We start from the raw sequence: 15,949 nt of genomic DNA on the forward strand, positions 1-15,949 counted from the left end.
AAAACCGCGTCATTCACTCATCCTCCTATTTGCACAAATAATCCATCGCCCTTTTGCAGTAGCCATATCCCAAAGGATGATCTTACTTCTTAATGTTGAGTGGTACCCTTCTCGTTGAACATTCCACCAGTATACCCCAGCAGCTTTTGGAACCATTGACAGTCAAGAGAAGCTGTCGCAATATGTGGCCGATCGAACTCTGTATAAAGAACTGTTGTCGATTCAGTTTGTAATTGTTGTTTATTTAGAAAGCCAAATCAATAAAATCATATCTGGGAAATTAAGGCGAATGGTTGTTACCCGGAAGGGTGGACTTGGAGAGTAATACACATGAGGATCATGCAGGACAACCACCTCCCATCAGCTACATGACATTAAAAAGGAAATGTCCACTGACCACTAGTTCGTCCCTGAGCACGGAGGTATGGTACTTGTGGGGCTTGACTAAAGTGCTGAAGAGTCCATTTGTCAATTTTGTGCAGGCTATCCGTCTTCTTTTATCAATATTCTGGTTCCATCACACGTGTCCTCTCATGAACTGTCATGATGCCTCTTCCAAGTGCTTTTAGGGGAAGGATGGGTTCAGAAAGCATTGCTGGAGTCTGGAAAACTATGGGGTTAACTAAGGGATCAAGCAGGAACAAGAGACCATGCATGAGTTCATGCTTAACGAATGTCCTGTTTGTTAACAGATTCCAAGATTATACACAAAGGAGCCTCTGATAAATGTATTGTGTCTTAAATCTTGTTTACAAAATTGTAGCCTCCGTTGGAGTTAATGATAGAAAAAATACACTAAATGGGGTGATATTTTTGCATAGAATAACAGCACAATATTTATGTCACTCCATAATTTTGTTAGGAATATTTTGACATATAAACCGCCTGAGAATTGTTTAAATCCAGTGACAGAAGAGATGACGGAAGAGGTAGAAGTTTATTTAAGTCTTTTTACATAGTGCTGTGACCTATTAAGAGTACAACTACAATTTACAGCAAGGGAGGTTACCACCAAAGGGACAGCTGATACAGTGAACACTAGTTAATTATACTTCTTTATCATGTGGGAAATGTGGTGGATGGAATTCTGGAGGTGTAAGTCCAAATATGGTAATGTGAACTGGCCTCACTGTCCATCACACTATCTGAACATGGGACCTGAGCTTTCTATACTGTCTTCCCATGTGACCGAGATCCTCACATTCTTGCTATCACGGTGCACGACATTTCTCTCAGAGACGGTCCATGTGCTCCAAGCGTCTTCATAAAGTCTGAACATGTTCTGCAAGCCGCATGTGATCTGTCTAGGTTTCTCGTTCTGACCAAACGACTTACTAGTCTCTCTGTGTCCATGGGACCAACTTTTTCACTCTCATAATCTATATTATAGAGGCTCCTCATGGAGTCTAACCGTATATCTCTAGCTCCTTACCGTGTCCTCTCTGTGTCCCAAGTCCTCACCCGTGCAACCCAGGCTCATCGGATCATCACTATGCCCCAGCTCCTCACACAATCGTTCCATGTACCCACCGGCTTCTCAATATTATCTCCATGTGCCCCAAGTTTCTCACACGCCATGTCAATTTGCACTGCATGCCTCACACTCTGTGTCCCTGTGCACCTCACGCTGTAAGTACTTATTTTGTTGGAGTATGATTTTCAAGCGTGTCTGGCCAAAACTGAAATGCTGAAATGTATCTACGTCTGCAATCCTGAAACCTAGGCTTGATGGCAGCACTTGTTTTCCCATTTGGTTTCAAGGATCAAGAAGATTTAGAGGAAGCAGGAATTTGATAAAGAACACAAATGCATCACTTTGGTCAAGGAATGTTCAGATGGCCTCTATGGCAACCTCATAAAGGGCACGTTAGATTGCTCCTACACGCACAAAGGGTTGACACTGTGTTGAGGTAGGTGTAGGTGGAGAGCAACAAGTAGAGTAAGCTTCCTATCCACAGACATAGGGGATTCCGCTCCCGAAGACATTGCATGTGGTTAGACGAAGAAGTTCATCACAATGGCTTCTCGTCTCATGCGTCGGAGAGGGCAGTGTGCGTAATTGTATAAGATATTGCATTCATTTGCACAGTTGTTTTGTGGGTGATTGCAGCAAGCACATTGCGAACAATGTTGGCTCAACGTGCAACCTTTAATAGGGGAGCCTCAAGGCACAGGGTGGGAAAAAGGTTAACATGGAGAACAGTAGAGTCGGAGGTAAGAGATATTTCAGGAGGTAAACATGGCAGCAGTCATGAACCAGCTACAATATTGTCAGTGTCATCCAAACGTCACTAGTCATTGATGGGACACAGTACAATGACTACATTCTGGATCAATTGTACACTTTTCTGCCAGAGCTTTCCCATGAGAGCCTCATGAAATCCTCTTCTATTGGGTAAATGTGCTGAGTGGCCGGAAGCCCGCTGTGCTCTTTTCATCCAAAGGAAATCCCTTTGTTGATGTTGGCTTGGCAGAGAACGTAGACATCAGCACTTTGGCAGCTCTGCTTAATCCTCGCCTCATGTTAAATCATGACAGGGAATATACCTAGGTAAATTGAACATTTGAATCTGGCAATTATAAATAGCCATACTCTCTTCTAGGAGTTTCAGTAGCAAATACTGGGTGATCTGACGACAGTAGCAGCCCTAGATGGGTGAAGGTTCTTGTACCTTATTGTTCGAATATGCAATTACTGTTGCAACTTTGAATGGAACAGTAACTATCAGCCATTGTGCCGAGATTTCTCTACCAAGAATCCAGGATCTCTCCACCAGTGGAGGCAGAGAAACTCTCTGTGCCCCAGGGTTTTGGTAAATATCACCAACTCCCCTAGCAAGTATCAGGACCAAAGCCCTGTGGACTTCAACCAAGACTGCCAGGAGGGGATGTCTCAGCACGGTATAGAAAAAACAAGAGCTCACTGATTATTCAGGAGGGGTATTGGAGGTGCCCTTGCACAAGGGAAATGCTGATCATAAAGAGAGGGGCCATGAAGGATCCTTTGAGGGGAGAGGTGTGGTGCCGCGGCTGGGCGACTGATGCTGGAATCTGGGGATCACGGTTCGATTCCTGGCGCCAGTGGCAGATTAGCCCAACATCATGTGACTCTGGGCAATAGCTTGCTTAATCTTCCCGACGGCCCCCAGCGCCTGGAGACCCTTACGAGTGATTGTTCATGGTTTACAAATGTGGATTATTATTATTATTGTTATTATTATGAGGTTTGTGAGAAGGATGTCTGCCGTAACACGAGGGAAAGATCTGCACCCGTGTGAGGCCCGGGAGTCCGGCAGTGTCCCTACAGCATGTTTTAAGAGAGTGCCTCTGCGATCAGAGTACCCTTTCACTACACTGGAGCTCTACTGCAAAAATCTGAGCACAAAGAAATATCAACGCACTTAAACAATCAGTTCTGTAATCTGTAAGAAGAATTAGAGGAAACCCTACATTAATGGAAAGGCCTGTGTCATGTTCTGAGTACTCACTGTTATAACAACACACAGTGGAGGCTCATCAAGGGAGTGCTGTGAGTGGTGAGCTGTGGCGGGGGAGGGGAAGGGTAGGGGGTAGTAAACTCCGGCATACGTCCGAACGGAGTTAAGTAAATAAATAAACAAATAAAACGAATAACATTGCACGTGCTGCAACTCCAAATGGCGATGCAGCGTGTGCAATGTAATTAGTTTTATTGATTTATTGATTTATTTAACTCAGTTCGGCCCTATGCCAGAGTTTATTACCCCCCCGCCCAGCCCCTGCCCCGCCATGCACCACCGCCCCACAGCACTCCCCCGAGGTGCCGCCACTGACAACACAGGGCTCCTACTTTGTTTGTGTGGTGGCTTTCGTGATTGGGTCCAAGGAAGAACCTAAGCTGCAAAATTTACTGGGCTACAAGCCAGATGGAGGCTTCTCAGCTTGTGCCAGGGCACTGCCTGAATTGCTGGAAGATCAAAATGGGCAATAATGTGCTTTGCCACTTAGAAGGACACCAAGGGCCTGATTACAAGTTTGGATGAAGGGTTACTCCATCAGAAATGTGACGGATATCCCGTCCGCCGTATTACGAATTCCATTATATCCAGGCTGAGTAGGTGACGGCGACAGGCAAAGTTCAGCGCAGACAGCCAAGCACCTGCACATTTAGCACAAGTACAGCACATGGCTGAAAGACCAGAACATGAAGAGTGTCCATCGGGCTAACCTTTGCTGAGCCTGACAGACACAATTCACGCTTGAAAAAAGTTTGAGAGGCGGGGATTCTGTCCTTAAGAATGATGAGCCACTGGGTCGAAGAGTCTGGAAACTATTGTGATTGACATTAAACGGTGCTATATAAACTGATTAACAAGTCTAAATGCTTTTGGGAATAGGCAGCAGAAAAATATACAAGCTCCATACATTATAGTACTGTGTATAATCTCCATGTCACTGTAAAGGTCTGTTCCTTGTGAAACAGTTAAACAGGTTAAGATATGATCAGCAGCGATCCATGTACAGTATGCAGGTTAAAGATGGCAATCACAGTCAAAAAGATTAGCGGGTAACAGGGGCGTAACACAGGCTCCTGCAGCCTCCGCGGTGCGGGGGGCCCTCACCCTCCAGGGGGCCCGTCAGCACCGTACTTCTGCTGGGGAGCTCTAGATTGAGTCCGGAGGGGGCCCCTTCACTTACCCTTCACTTACCCTGCAGGGGGGCCCCCTCAAGGTTTGTTACGCCACTGGCGGGTAACTGAACCTCCTGCAGAGAACTTCATGTAACCTCTGCATCACAGCCCCAGCAGGGTAACCCCCTCAAGCAATCTAGTGATGGTGTGGCATGTTCGGTGACTACGGATTAAAAAATTGTTGCATCACGTTACGCAACTTTCTTTATATACTCACAGACCATAGGAGTACATGTTTAACTGTTAGTTGAGTGTGTGAATGGGACAAATGCTATATATGCAGTTACATGCAGGTGAAAGGCCTACAAAAAAGGTTACTGTATATTATTTATTTTTTAGTCAGGCCTCTGACCCCGCCGGAAACTCTATACTTCCTATACTTTTTTTACTCTTTCTCCACTGGTGTAAACATTAAGTGACAGTGATTAAAGTGTTTTGTCTTATAGGGGTGGATCATGAGCCCTGCTCCCTTTGCATGGTTTTGAAGACCTCTTTCATTCCTTCAGAAGATTGAGTTGTATGACCAGTGCGCAGCAATGCATACGTACGTTCGGAATTCTCGTTCTTGAAGTATCCGATGAGTTTTGGCTCGTCTTCAATGTTCTCAAAGGCTGCGAGCTCGTGGTTTCCCTCAATAAATTCTACTGGGTCCTCAAGCACCTGAAACACACAGAATTTGAGATGTCACTTGTCACTTCAGGATACCAGTCTGGTCACAGTGCGCTCTACAAATACACCATACAAATACAAAAACTGCATCCCACATTGTTTTTGCTCCTTCTTTTGACTTTTGCTAGACTTGTCTTCCAAACTAGTATCGGTGGAGTCCAATGAAGAGGGCAGAAATATGTCTGTCTATAAAATGGTTCCATACTTTGAAATCCGTAACCTCTTTTTCTGACACAGATTCAAGGATATCTTTTCCATGACCCTGATCACTGATGCTTGGCTGCAGAGTATAAATCCCTACTGGGACACTGGGATATTTCCAAAAGTCTGGTCTGACGACACACTTGAGTAGGGGCAAGGGCATGTTAAACGTATGCCAGGCTTGCCATTGATCTGACCCAGACCTTACGAACCTTTTGAGACTTGTAAATCTTTTGCTATAGGCCTCTTGTTATTGGATTTTAGCTTGTTTTAAGTGGCTTCAAGTAATTTCATAGAAGCCTGTTAGTTAGGTCACAGGGACATGAAGTAATCCTGCTCATTACTGCACAGCTAACACCCTATTCCCTTTACTAAAGGCAACTAAGCCTGTCCTATATCTGGGGCCAGGTAAGAGGTGGGTATTCCCCTTTACAGGGTCTCCAGAGTCTTCCCAACGCTTCTAGTGCTTCTATATTATCTGGATCTTTGGATGCAGAACCCTGTACTGTACCAGGACGTGGCACTAAAAACGATTGATGTGGGGGTTCTGTGCCTTAGTCCTCTTAGTATCTAACACAGAGAGAACTGCTCTGTTCTTCCTCTGGGCTACAGGAAAACCCAACATATGTATTGACCAGAAGCCACAATAACCCGGCAGCCAGACCACGAAGGACTGTGATTACTTACAGAGGGCTCGTCGCTCACACCACATTACGACTAGTCCTAATGGCTCTATGAGGTGCAAGGATAGAAATCCGTTCCACTACAAGTGGGACAGAGGACAACTAGGACAATGCTACCCTCCTGCAAGACCTGGGGAGGCCTCTTGCCTTCCCTGTGTCCCCTTAAGGAAGCTCTTACTTTGCCTAGTCATACAGCAGACAAGTAAGTGAACCAGCCAAGGTAAGACTGTGAGATGGTGCAGGGCTTAACTGTTACTCATTTGAGCATGAGGTGAACATATGCAAGTCAAATGTTTCATGTGTGTCTGCCAAGGACCCATGTTATTTCCATGTCTGAGGGGGTGCTAGGTTTTGGATAGCAGATTGGATCTCTACATACTCTATCCTTACCCATCACTGAAGCACACCGTGCCACTATTGTGGTGATGAACCATCTGTTGATCACTCATTGTTATACCAGGATCCAGTAACCAGAATTTTTCAGTGCTGTTCTATCTCTGCTGGTGCTAACTGCAGTGAGCACGAAACCCCAGTGTTACCTATGCGATCTGCCTGCTGTGCTCTAAGTCAGCCTAGTGCATACCTGCCCAGCCCTTGTGCCACTGCATGTACTATCTCACTTATAAGAGTACCATTGCCTCTTCTATTGACATGCTGGAGGACAGTGCTCCCTGCTACCTCCTAATCAGGGTTGCATGGCTAGAGGTCTGCTCCATGTAATGCACCCACTCGATGTCATTCTGGCACACCAGACACATAGAGCATTCTCATCTCTGATGTACATAGTTGCTCGCTGGCAAAACCCAACCATTCAGCTCTTGGATCGTTGTTTCAATCACACCGAGCTCTGCCCTCACTACATATGATCACACCTTCAGGCCCACCAGGCTCACTAATTTGTCAGCATGTGAAAATTACTGCTCTCTTTGGGTTTAAAAGCAACTCCAAACCCACTCCAAGATGGTTAATTTGTGCCTGGTATTTGCCGGTGCTCTGCACCGGCACTTATTTCTTTACACCTGCAAATATTTATGATAGCCCACCACATGGTAGCACTGTCTGTCTATTTTTACAACATCAGCAGATGCAATAACATTGCAAAATACATAAAAAAGAATAATACCAGCACTCCAGGCCATTCTTACAGCTGTGAATGGTCAGGAATAGTCCATATTGTCACATTTGCAGGGGCATGAGGATAAGTAAGTAGCATTGGTACTGGCTGTTGGCAGTGCTGGCAGGGAGGGTGGGTGGTGAATGCTGCAGTGGCCTCCTGAGAAATATCCTGGGCCCTGGCACTTATTTTTCTGCAAAGATTGCGTATCTTAGTTGATGTGAGGCTTTAATGCCGGAGCCTGATTTTGGCCTTTTCTTGCTTCAGACTGGATCAGTTTGAATCCGTCAAGCAGCACCTACTCTCTCAAGGAAGAATTTTTTTGACTAGTGTCTTGAGATGTTATTTCCCCATTTCACAATTTGTAGACTTTCAGTGGTGGAATCCATTCTGGGATATCATACAAAAGTACAACCCTTAAAATTACTTTCAAATTTGAATGGAATATACTGATTTGATTTCTGTCACAGAATTTTAGGAACTGGTCTATTTCACAGCTTGCTGGTGCCCATTGTCTATCTGCAACTTTTGTTCTTACTCTGGAATGCTTTTGCCTTGACTACCACCATGGGAGCCAGCCATACTCTATTGCATTACATTAAGAGGATGGCACATCCTTCTGTATCTCTTTGGAAACTTCTCAGACTCTTGTTTAATCTTTATGGAATTGTTTTATGATCTGTTGTTGGTTCAGGGCTCATGCATCCTAAAGCCACTTCAAAGCACAGAGAAGGGGCATTAGAGAGAGGGAACGAGGGACTTTGAAGATAAAAAAAGAATGGAACATGATAGTACTAGGTTGGTTAGTACCTACGCATCTAAAAGGAAATGGGCTGTTTAAAGGGGCAGCCATAAGGAAGGGACCATTAGGGTAGATCATACAAATAGAAGAGGGATTTACAAAAGGATTGGAGTGCAAAGTGAGGAGTCAGGAATCCGTAAATCCTGGAAATTAATAAAGTGAACGAAAGCTGAAAAGAGCAAATTTTGAGATAATGATGAGACCTCCTTTCAAAAGGAAGAATTGACAGTCTGCCCAACGGAAGAAAGAGTTCAGTTATGCCGGCCTTCTGTATTGTAATCCTAACCGGTATTAGAACCCCTACAGCTTTAAAAAGGTCTATTTATCGTTGTTGATATGTCTAAAAACCTCCTAGTATTCTGTGGAGAGGAAGGATTTAGGACAAGCAGATTCAGCGGTTTAAAGTGGCTGGGGATGTTGCTACCTCACTGCCTTTTCCTAACAGCCAGGAGTTCAGGGATCCATGATACTTTTGGACTCAAGTTATTTGCATTTTATACTGTGGAACTTTCATCCATTAAACAAGGTTCTCCTGAGGTTGATTATTAATTCCTGGCGAGTATTTGACGGTACATAATAAAGTATCTTCCTGATGTACAAATCCATTTTAGCTCCAGATTTTGGATATACATTATTAATGATTGCTTTTAAAATGTATTTGCTGAATGTATTTCACTTCCACTGCCTTGTCTGAGTACCTTATTCCATGACTCTTCATTAATGAGGAATAACACACAAAATCCCACACCATGTGAGATTGATTAAGTGTAGGATTTTTTTATTCTTTTGTTTTAATTTTCACAATGGAAACTAACTCTTCGCCGATTCTGAATTCTATTGAAAATCTGACCGAGGCGGTTTTATCGTCTGTTTTGAAGATACTTTTGTAAGAAGTGGGTCTTCTGACGAGTTTGAAAAAATGTGATATTGGGTTAATTGCGGAGACGCTATGGGAGAGGGCGATGTATTTATTTTATTTTTTTGCTGTTTATATTGATGTTCTTGTGATGTTGAAAAGGACACCTCGGCTTTCGTATTACGCTAAATGTCTTTCTTTGTTCAGTTTTTTGGTATAATTTTGTGATTACTGTAATGTGAACTATACTCCTAGTTGACTCTAGGGAGCCTCTTTTAAAGGTTTGGTGATATTTTAATGTTCTTGAGGCGACCTTAGAGGATACAATTTTACAAGCCCATGAGGGTGTCATTGGTAGGGGAGGAAAATGAAGGGAGGGAAATGAAACGCGCTTAGTGTGAGAATTTGACAGAATAAAAAAGACTGGGCACTTGTCTTTGTGTGTGGGGGAGGCTTCTTGGGGGACCCTATTGTTTATTTGGAAATAAATTCCCTTACATTATCAACCATCACACTTTCATTATAAAAACATAATTTCTTCAACATACCCTGTTACAACATAGGCCAGGGTGAAATTTCAAGTATGCCGGCATATTTTGTTTAATTTATGGAACTTTGCATTATGCCTTTTGCATGAAATTCCTCAGAATTCTTTTATAAAATTTAAAAAGGTGATGTAATGTATACTAGCCCTATGTTTGTTTATGTAATTATGCTCCTTGGTTCCATGTTCCTCTTTTAGCTGGTAAAGGAGTGAGACCAAGTTGACCTTCTTTAATACTTAATTAGTTTTCTAAGTTATTTTAGACAAGACTGATTACCTATGCAAGGTTTCAGTTTGTTAAAAAATTACAGATATAAAAGAAATAATGCTAGAAGATTGCTGAGTGCTGAAAATGGTGGGAATTTGGTATGTAATGTTCACCACACAATTTTGACAATGTTGGGCAGTACAACACAGGCAAGCACCATGCAGGTCGTTGTTGGCCTATTTACAATGCAGTCCATTGCCACGCAGAAAAGTATTTTTATTAAAATTACATGTCCCAAAAAAAGAGGGATTTACTGGTCAAGGAATTTTCAGGGTTGGGTAGAGTTAATGGGATGTAGGAGGTTTTTTTTTAGAGATCAAAGGCTGGTAGAGGTAATTGGTTGGAAGGGGGCAGGGACGGGTAGATGGAAAAGGAGATAAGGGTTTTTTTATGGTCCAAATGTGGGTAGAGGTCAATGGTGGTAAGGGTTTTTTAGGAATCGGAGAAAGGTAAAGGTAAATATTAATAAATATTAATAAGGGGTTTTTAGGGTTCAGAAAAAGGCAGAATAGGGGGATGTAAGGGTGTTTTTTATGGTTCAGAGATGGTTGGAGGCAAATGATGGTAAGGGTTTTTAGGTTCTGGGGAGAGCAGAGGTAAGTTTAAGGGTTCTTTTAGGGTTTATGGATGGGCAGAGATAAGGGAAAAGGGATTCTTAGGGCGATTATATATATATATATATATATATCAACAAGGCAGTCTATATATATACATACATATATATATATATATATATATATATATATATATATATATATATATATATATATATATATATATAATATATATATGTCTATTAATAACTTTAAGAATATTCTCCTCTCTGCTTCATCTTCATCCTGATCATTCTGCTCGCTCTGACTTGTTTAAGGTGGGCTGGGGTGTACATGTGCCCTGTCCTAAACTTTAAAATTAATTACCAAAAATCTACAGGCATGAGCGTGGGACAAGCTCAGGCCAGTAGTTGAAGAATAGAGGTTAATAATGGACTCCCAATAGCCAGGTATTACTCTCCCATCAATTGTCTGTCAGCATTTCGAGTGTAACATTCCCACCCTGCTCGATACCCTTTCCAAAGACCCATATAGTTAGGGACGTATAAAAATGAACTTCTTGTTGCGTCTACTTTATGCGGTTAGAAACGTGTCACTCAGATTCCCTCCAGGTGTAATTAAACATATTCAGTGCAAACATTGGGCATCCATTTGGAGTAATAAAAGCCAGCGGGTTGCAAAGTCGATCCTATATAGATCCCCCATTAAGAGTGGACTCGGCGCTCCAGATATATATTGGCAGCCCAACTTGCCCCAGCCTTATCATGGGCGTCTTATATCGCTAAACCCCGGAGTATCAGTGGAACAGTCTGTGTTCAGGACTCTTTTGAAACCACTTTTGTGGCTTTCACTACTGTCTCAGGGACAACTGGGTCTCCTACAACAATCCACTAAAACCAATGTATTTAATTAGAAGAAAGCAGTCAGAAGTAAATCAACTACCACCTATTCTTCCCTCTTTACACAAATCGTGGGGAACCCAGATTTTTCGCTGGGTATGACTGATGGTGTATTTGCACAGCGGAGAGATGGACATGCACTCACATTGGGTGAACAGGGTGATTAAAACAAGAGCGCAAATGATTTTTAACTAAATAGGAAAGACATTGTAATAAACTAAATAGTAAGAACGATAATTAAGCACTGTGAAATTATACACACACACACACATGCAAACATATAAATAAATAAATATATATATATATATATATATATTGCACAACGCTGAAACCCCCAGATCACGGGTTTACAAATGAGAGCACTCCAAGCCAATACGGCGTAGGTTCGCCAAGTCTTTTATTAATCAAAGACCTCCTCAGCAATCAGTCTACAAACGCGTTTCGGCGTTGCCGCCTTCGTCAGTGTAAAAAAAAAAAATATATATATATATATATATATATATATATATATATATATATATTCTATTATATTTATGCTTGCTTTTTGGTTTCTTGTCAAGCATTTATGCAAAGTCTTCATAGCAAATTTTATATGCATAATGCATATATGTCTCATCCCAGTAATGACATGCTTTTATTAGCCCCGTGCTGTTCCTTGTTACAACAAAATATTTATTTTAGTTTTTATTTATTTCATTACTTTTTTCCTCTTTCGTATGGCTGTTTAAAATGCTAAATACAATTATTTAAAAAAAAAAATACAATACTCCTCTCGCATCAACGTGACAAAAAGGCTCCATCTTTATTTTCAAAAGGCTGCTGCTACGTTTCGGCTACTAGGTAGCCTTAGTTGCACGGTGTATTTTATTTTTTATTACAAAATATTTTTTTTTTAGTTTTTTCTCTAAAAGAAAATAACTGATGTTTTTTAATGTATTAGGACAAATGATAACATGTGGAGCTTTCTGTAGGTCAAGTTTAGAGATACAGAAAAAATAACAGATAAGAAAAAAGAGCACATAATATAAGCAGAAAATAGAGAGTAAGTTGAAACAAATTAATTAAGAAATATATATAAATAGCACAACATAGAAAAACAAGTAAAATAATAGACATAAACAGAAAAGAAGACAAAAGGAGAAAATAAAATACAGAGAGATGAAAAGGAAGAGTGTACATATGGAAAGGGGAGATTATGGAGTTGGGGTAGATGAGGAAAGAACAGGGGGATAAAACAATGTTGAAAGAAAATATGGGCGAGCGATTAAAATAAACAGAGAAGCAGGTAAGTAAGGAAGAAGAGCTTGTGGGGAAAAGTGAGAAAATAGATACAAATGTTTTCATATATAACAGATGAATGGTAGGAGAAATACAGGAAAGAAATAAGAATTATGAGAATTAAAAGGTGTAAAGAAAATAAGGAAAGAGAAGAAATAAAATAAGAAAATTAGATAAAATTATGAGGGGGAGGTTGAAGGAATAAAGAACAGAAGGAAAGCGTTACTCACATCCAGAAGAAACTCCACAAGGGTGTCAGCAGAAAATTCTCCATCATACTCAATGATCTCATCATCTTTAAACACATAGATACTGTCTTCCTCATCCAACCCTGGAGAAGAAAAGAGAAGACAATTAGTGCTGCACTGTCAAAAATTGAATTTACTCTTGTGCATGTACTTAGAGCAAAGCAACGTCTTCAGCCTCACAAAATATGCATTCGCTAGTGTGTACACTGAAATGTTATCAAGTCTAATTAGTTAATAATAAATGTTCCTGACCAAAGATGGCATGAACGACACTAAAATGAAGAGCTTTTTTGATGGACGGTACATAGACTTGTGAAATTTTTATTCTGCTTGTAAAATCCTGTAAAAAATAATGAGGCTGGAAATGTTCACTGAATTTTGTGCAATTTATTTCAGCATGATAGTGGTTTGAGCAGGAAAATGTTTTGCAAGAGACAGAATTCTTGCTTGTATTCCACTTGAATTTTGAATTCTATTGCATTAATTTCCATGCGATACATCATAACATTTAAAATTGCAAAAGTTTGCATAATTTTCTGAATTTTTTATGAAAGTCTACAAAATTCCATGAAATTAAATTTTGCTATTTCACATAGGCCATCAGTGCCTCTGAATGAATGGCTGAGACAGGGCAGTATATTTCACATACTAGGAAAGCTCACTATTTGTCTGTATCTGCCTGAAGTCTCACAGCCCGACTTCGATTTAGTCCAAGAGACCGCCTAGAGACATCAACCTGTTGGATTTCCTCCTATGTGTCCCCGCCCATTGCTCTCCCCTTCTGAAAATTACAATATTTCAGCTGCATAAATCCTCTACATCCATGTTAAATGTTGATAGACCAGTGTTTAATTTAGAAAGTAGAAGAATACAGGATTTCTGACATCTAGGTTCTGTAACAAAAATTATTTTAATGAACGTCCTTGTACAATGCTCAATAACAAACTAGTGTAAATTGTTCTAAGATGGTTCTGAACGTTGGCGTTTGGGGAGCATGTAAGTGTGCACCGGGATCCATAAGATGAACTTTTGTTGCTTATTTAAGGGACTGTTGAGATTGAGTTTACACTTTTACAACATTTTCTAAGGATTTTTTGGTTATATATAATGGTCTTTTAGTTGTATAAGATGGGCTGTTGGTTTCTATTTGACAATCTGCTAATAGATATGTTGAGGATTGCTATTACCATTGCTCTGTTCAATGTGTGGGTGTGTTGGGACTACATAAATGTGTGATGTTATGTCAGTGTTTATTGGGTCAACGGGGTTCCATGTCATTGTGTCTTCTTTTCTTATGGGAGGGAATATCACTGACATCGGGGTAGTTTTGGGGGATGAAGGCTGTTAAATCTGGCTTGTTCCTTGATACCGCTGCCACTGTTCTCAAAGCTGACGAAGGCAGCAGCAGGAACAGAAGGTAAAGTTTCAGAAGCCCTGCCTACTTTCTCTAGTTTCCACTTCTCCTTCCCCAGCCTATCAGCAACAAACCAGAGGATGTTGAGTTGCTATGATTTGGGCAAAGTATTAACTCTGTGAAGTCACTGGAGGATCTGTAGGTGCATTATGACTCTTTCACTACAATTAGCGTTAGTTGATTGGTGTCTATGGTGCTGCGGTTGGCTGTCCATAGGTGATGGGTGTGTGATTGCATCTGAAAGGTTGTATGCCGAAAGGTGTTTTGCTGCTGGATTATAGAACTCTTGCAAGCTAGAGAACGATTTCACAAAGACTAATGTCAAAATATTGGACCCGGTTAGGGTATCCGGGAGTCACAAACTTTTGAAGCTGTGCGTATTAGCCTCCTGGATCACTTGTTATATATTCTCTTGATATAAAAAATTCACTTGTGCAACAAGCTTAATTTTATCAAGGGTGCTGCATTCTGTTTTATCACTGTGAATTGTTCCTCAGGCCCTATCGATTCAAATACAATACACATTCACTCAATGCTTCAAACAAAAAGCTGACTTTAGGAGAGCCTTTGTCTATATTTTTCAGATTTTCAAAGCCTGGAATTGAGCCTCAGTATAGAATTGAAACTCTAGTTTTGCAGAAGATGGGATTTCAAGAACCCTCTTCCCCATCCCTCACCAACATGGCTACTTGGAGATACTTGGAGTCGATTCAACAGGGGTAACAGATGTGATGCAGTGCATGAATGTCTCTGGCAGAGAAATGAACCACTTTAGGTGGATAGCTTCACATCAGAAGAGAGGACAATTCTAGACTGGAAAGGGAATGCCATAAAACAAGGCCTATATATGCTCCCAGGACCTGGTACACCAGTCACATCAACGTCACCACTGCCCCAGTCCTTCGCAGTTCTAAAAAGACCCACCTCTTTAGCAAACACTCCATCTTCACATGATGAGATTCACCACAAAGAATGTCCTGCCTCATTAAGCGCCTTGAGACTATTGTGAAATGTGCGCTATGCAAGAAATTATGACTATGACTATGACTATGACTATGACTATTATAAATTATCCTGAATCATAACTCAGGGCTCTCACCCTTGTTCTGCACCGGTTGAATATAGGAAGTTTTGCACACAATACAATCCCACACATACATTCATACAAACATATATCCTGGTTTAAATGATCACTCACTAACAATAAAGGGTTGCCCCTTAACAGCCTCCTAATTTTTTCTTTCTGGCTTGGTGCAGGGCATGAAGAGGTATGGAATGTAGAGATCTCTTACCTTCCTCTTTACATTCTCTTCCTACCACAGCCTTCATGGCCCCAGAGACAAGGAGTGGCAAGGAAAGTGCCAGGGGTGTAAACGGGGAAGCTAGGGCAGAGATTAAGCTACCACTGATTGATCTCCATGAAGAATAGTTCCGCAGAAGAACACTGATGGGGCTCTCCTGTGACCTTGTTGAATGGGAAAGAACTTGAGTGTGTTCATAGATGATCAGTCCTCTATGAAACATCTCTGTAGGGTAATTAGATTGAACTAGATGGTTGTATTTCCCTCCTGGCCAATTTGGAGAAGAGGCATTCATATACTAACCTACAGGGACATTTTTTAGGTCTTCCTAAGACTGGTGTAAGAGCAAACATTGAATAGTTCCACCCAAAGAGTATTTGGCATGTCCCATTTTCTACTCTTGTAAGTATGCCCTGGTCCACTCAGCTTCTGTGCCGCCCATATGCCTT

The 15,949-nt window shown here is 41.3% G+C and overlaps 1 protein-coding gene across 1 annotated transcript in view; it reads right to left on the reverse strand.

The window, feature by feature from the left end:
• CASQ1 (calsequestrin 1) overlaps positions 1-15,949 on the reverse strand; it is a 156,842-nt gene that overhangs the window by 67,825 nt on the left and 73,068 nt on the right. Inside the window, exons 3-4 of the mRNA XM_078670090.1 lie at positions 12,768-12,868; positions 5,218-5,329 (exon numbers count right to left, since the gene is read on the reverse strand). Coding sequence (XP_078526216.1) covers positions 5,218-5,329; positions 12,768-12,868 — 213 coding nt within the window. The remainder of the gene's footprint in view (positions 1-5,217; positions 5,330-12,767; positions 12,869-15,949) is intronic.

The sequence above is a fragment of the Lissotriton helveticus genome, chromosome 12 (genome assembly GCF_964261635.1).
Source record: "Lissotriton helveticus chromosome 12, aLisHel1.1, whole genome shotgun sequence".
NCBI lineage: Eukaryota > Metazoa > Chordata > Amphibia > Caudata > Salamandridae > Lissotriton > Lissotriton helveticus.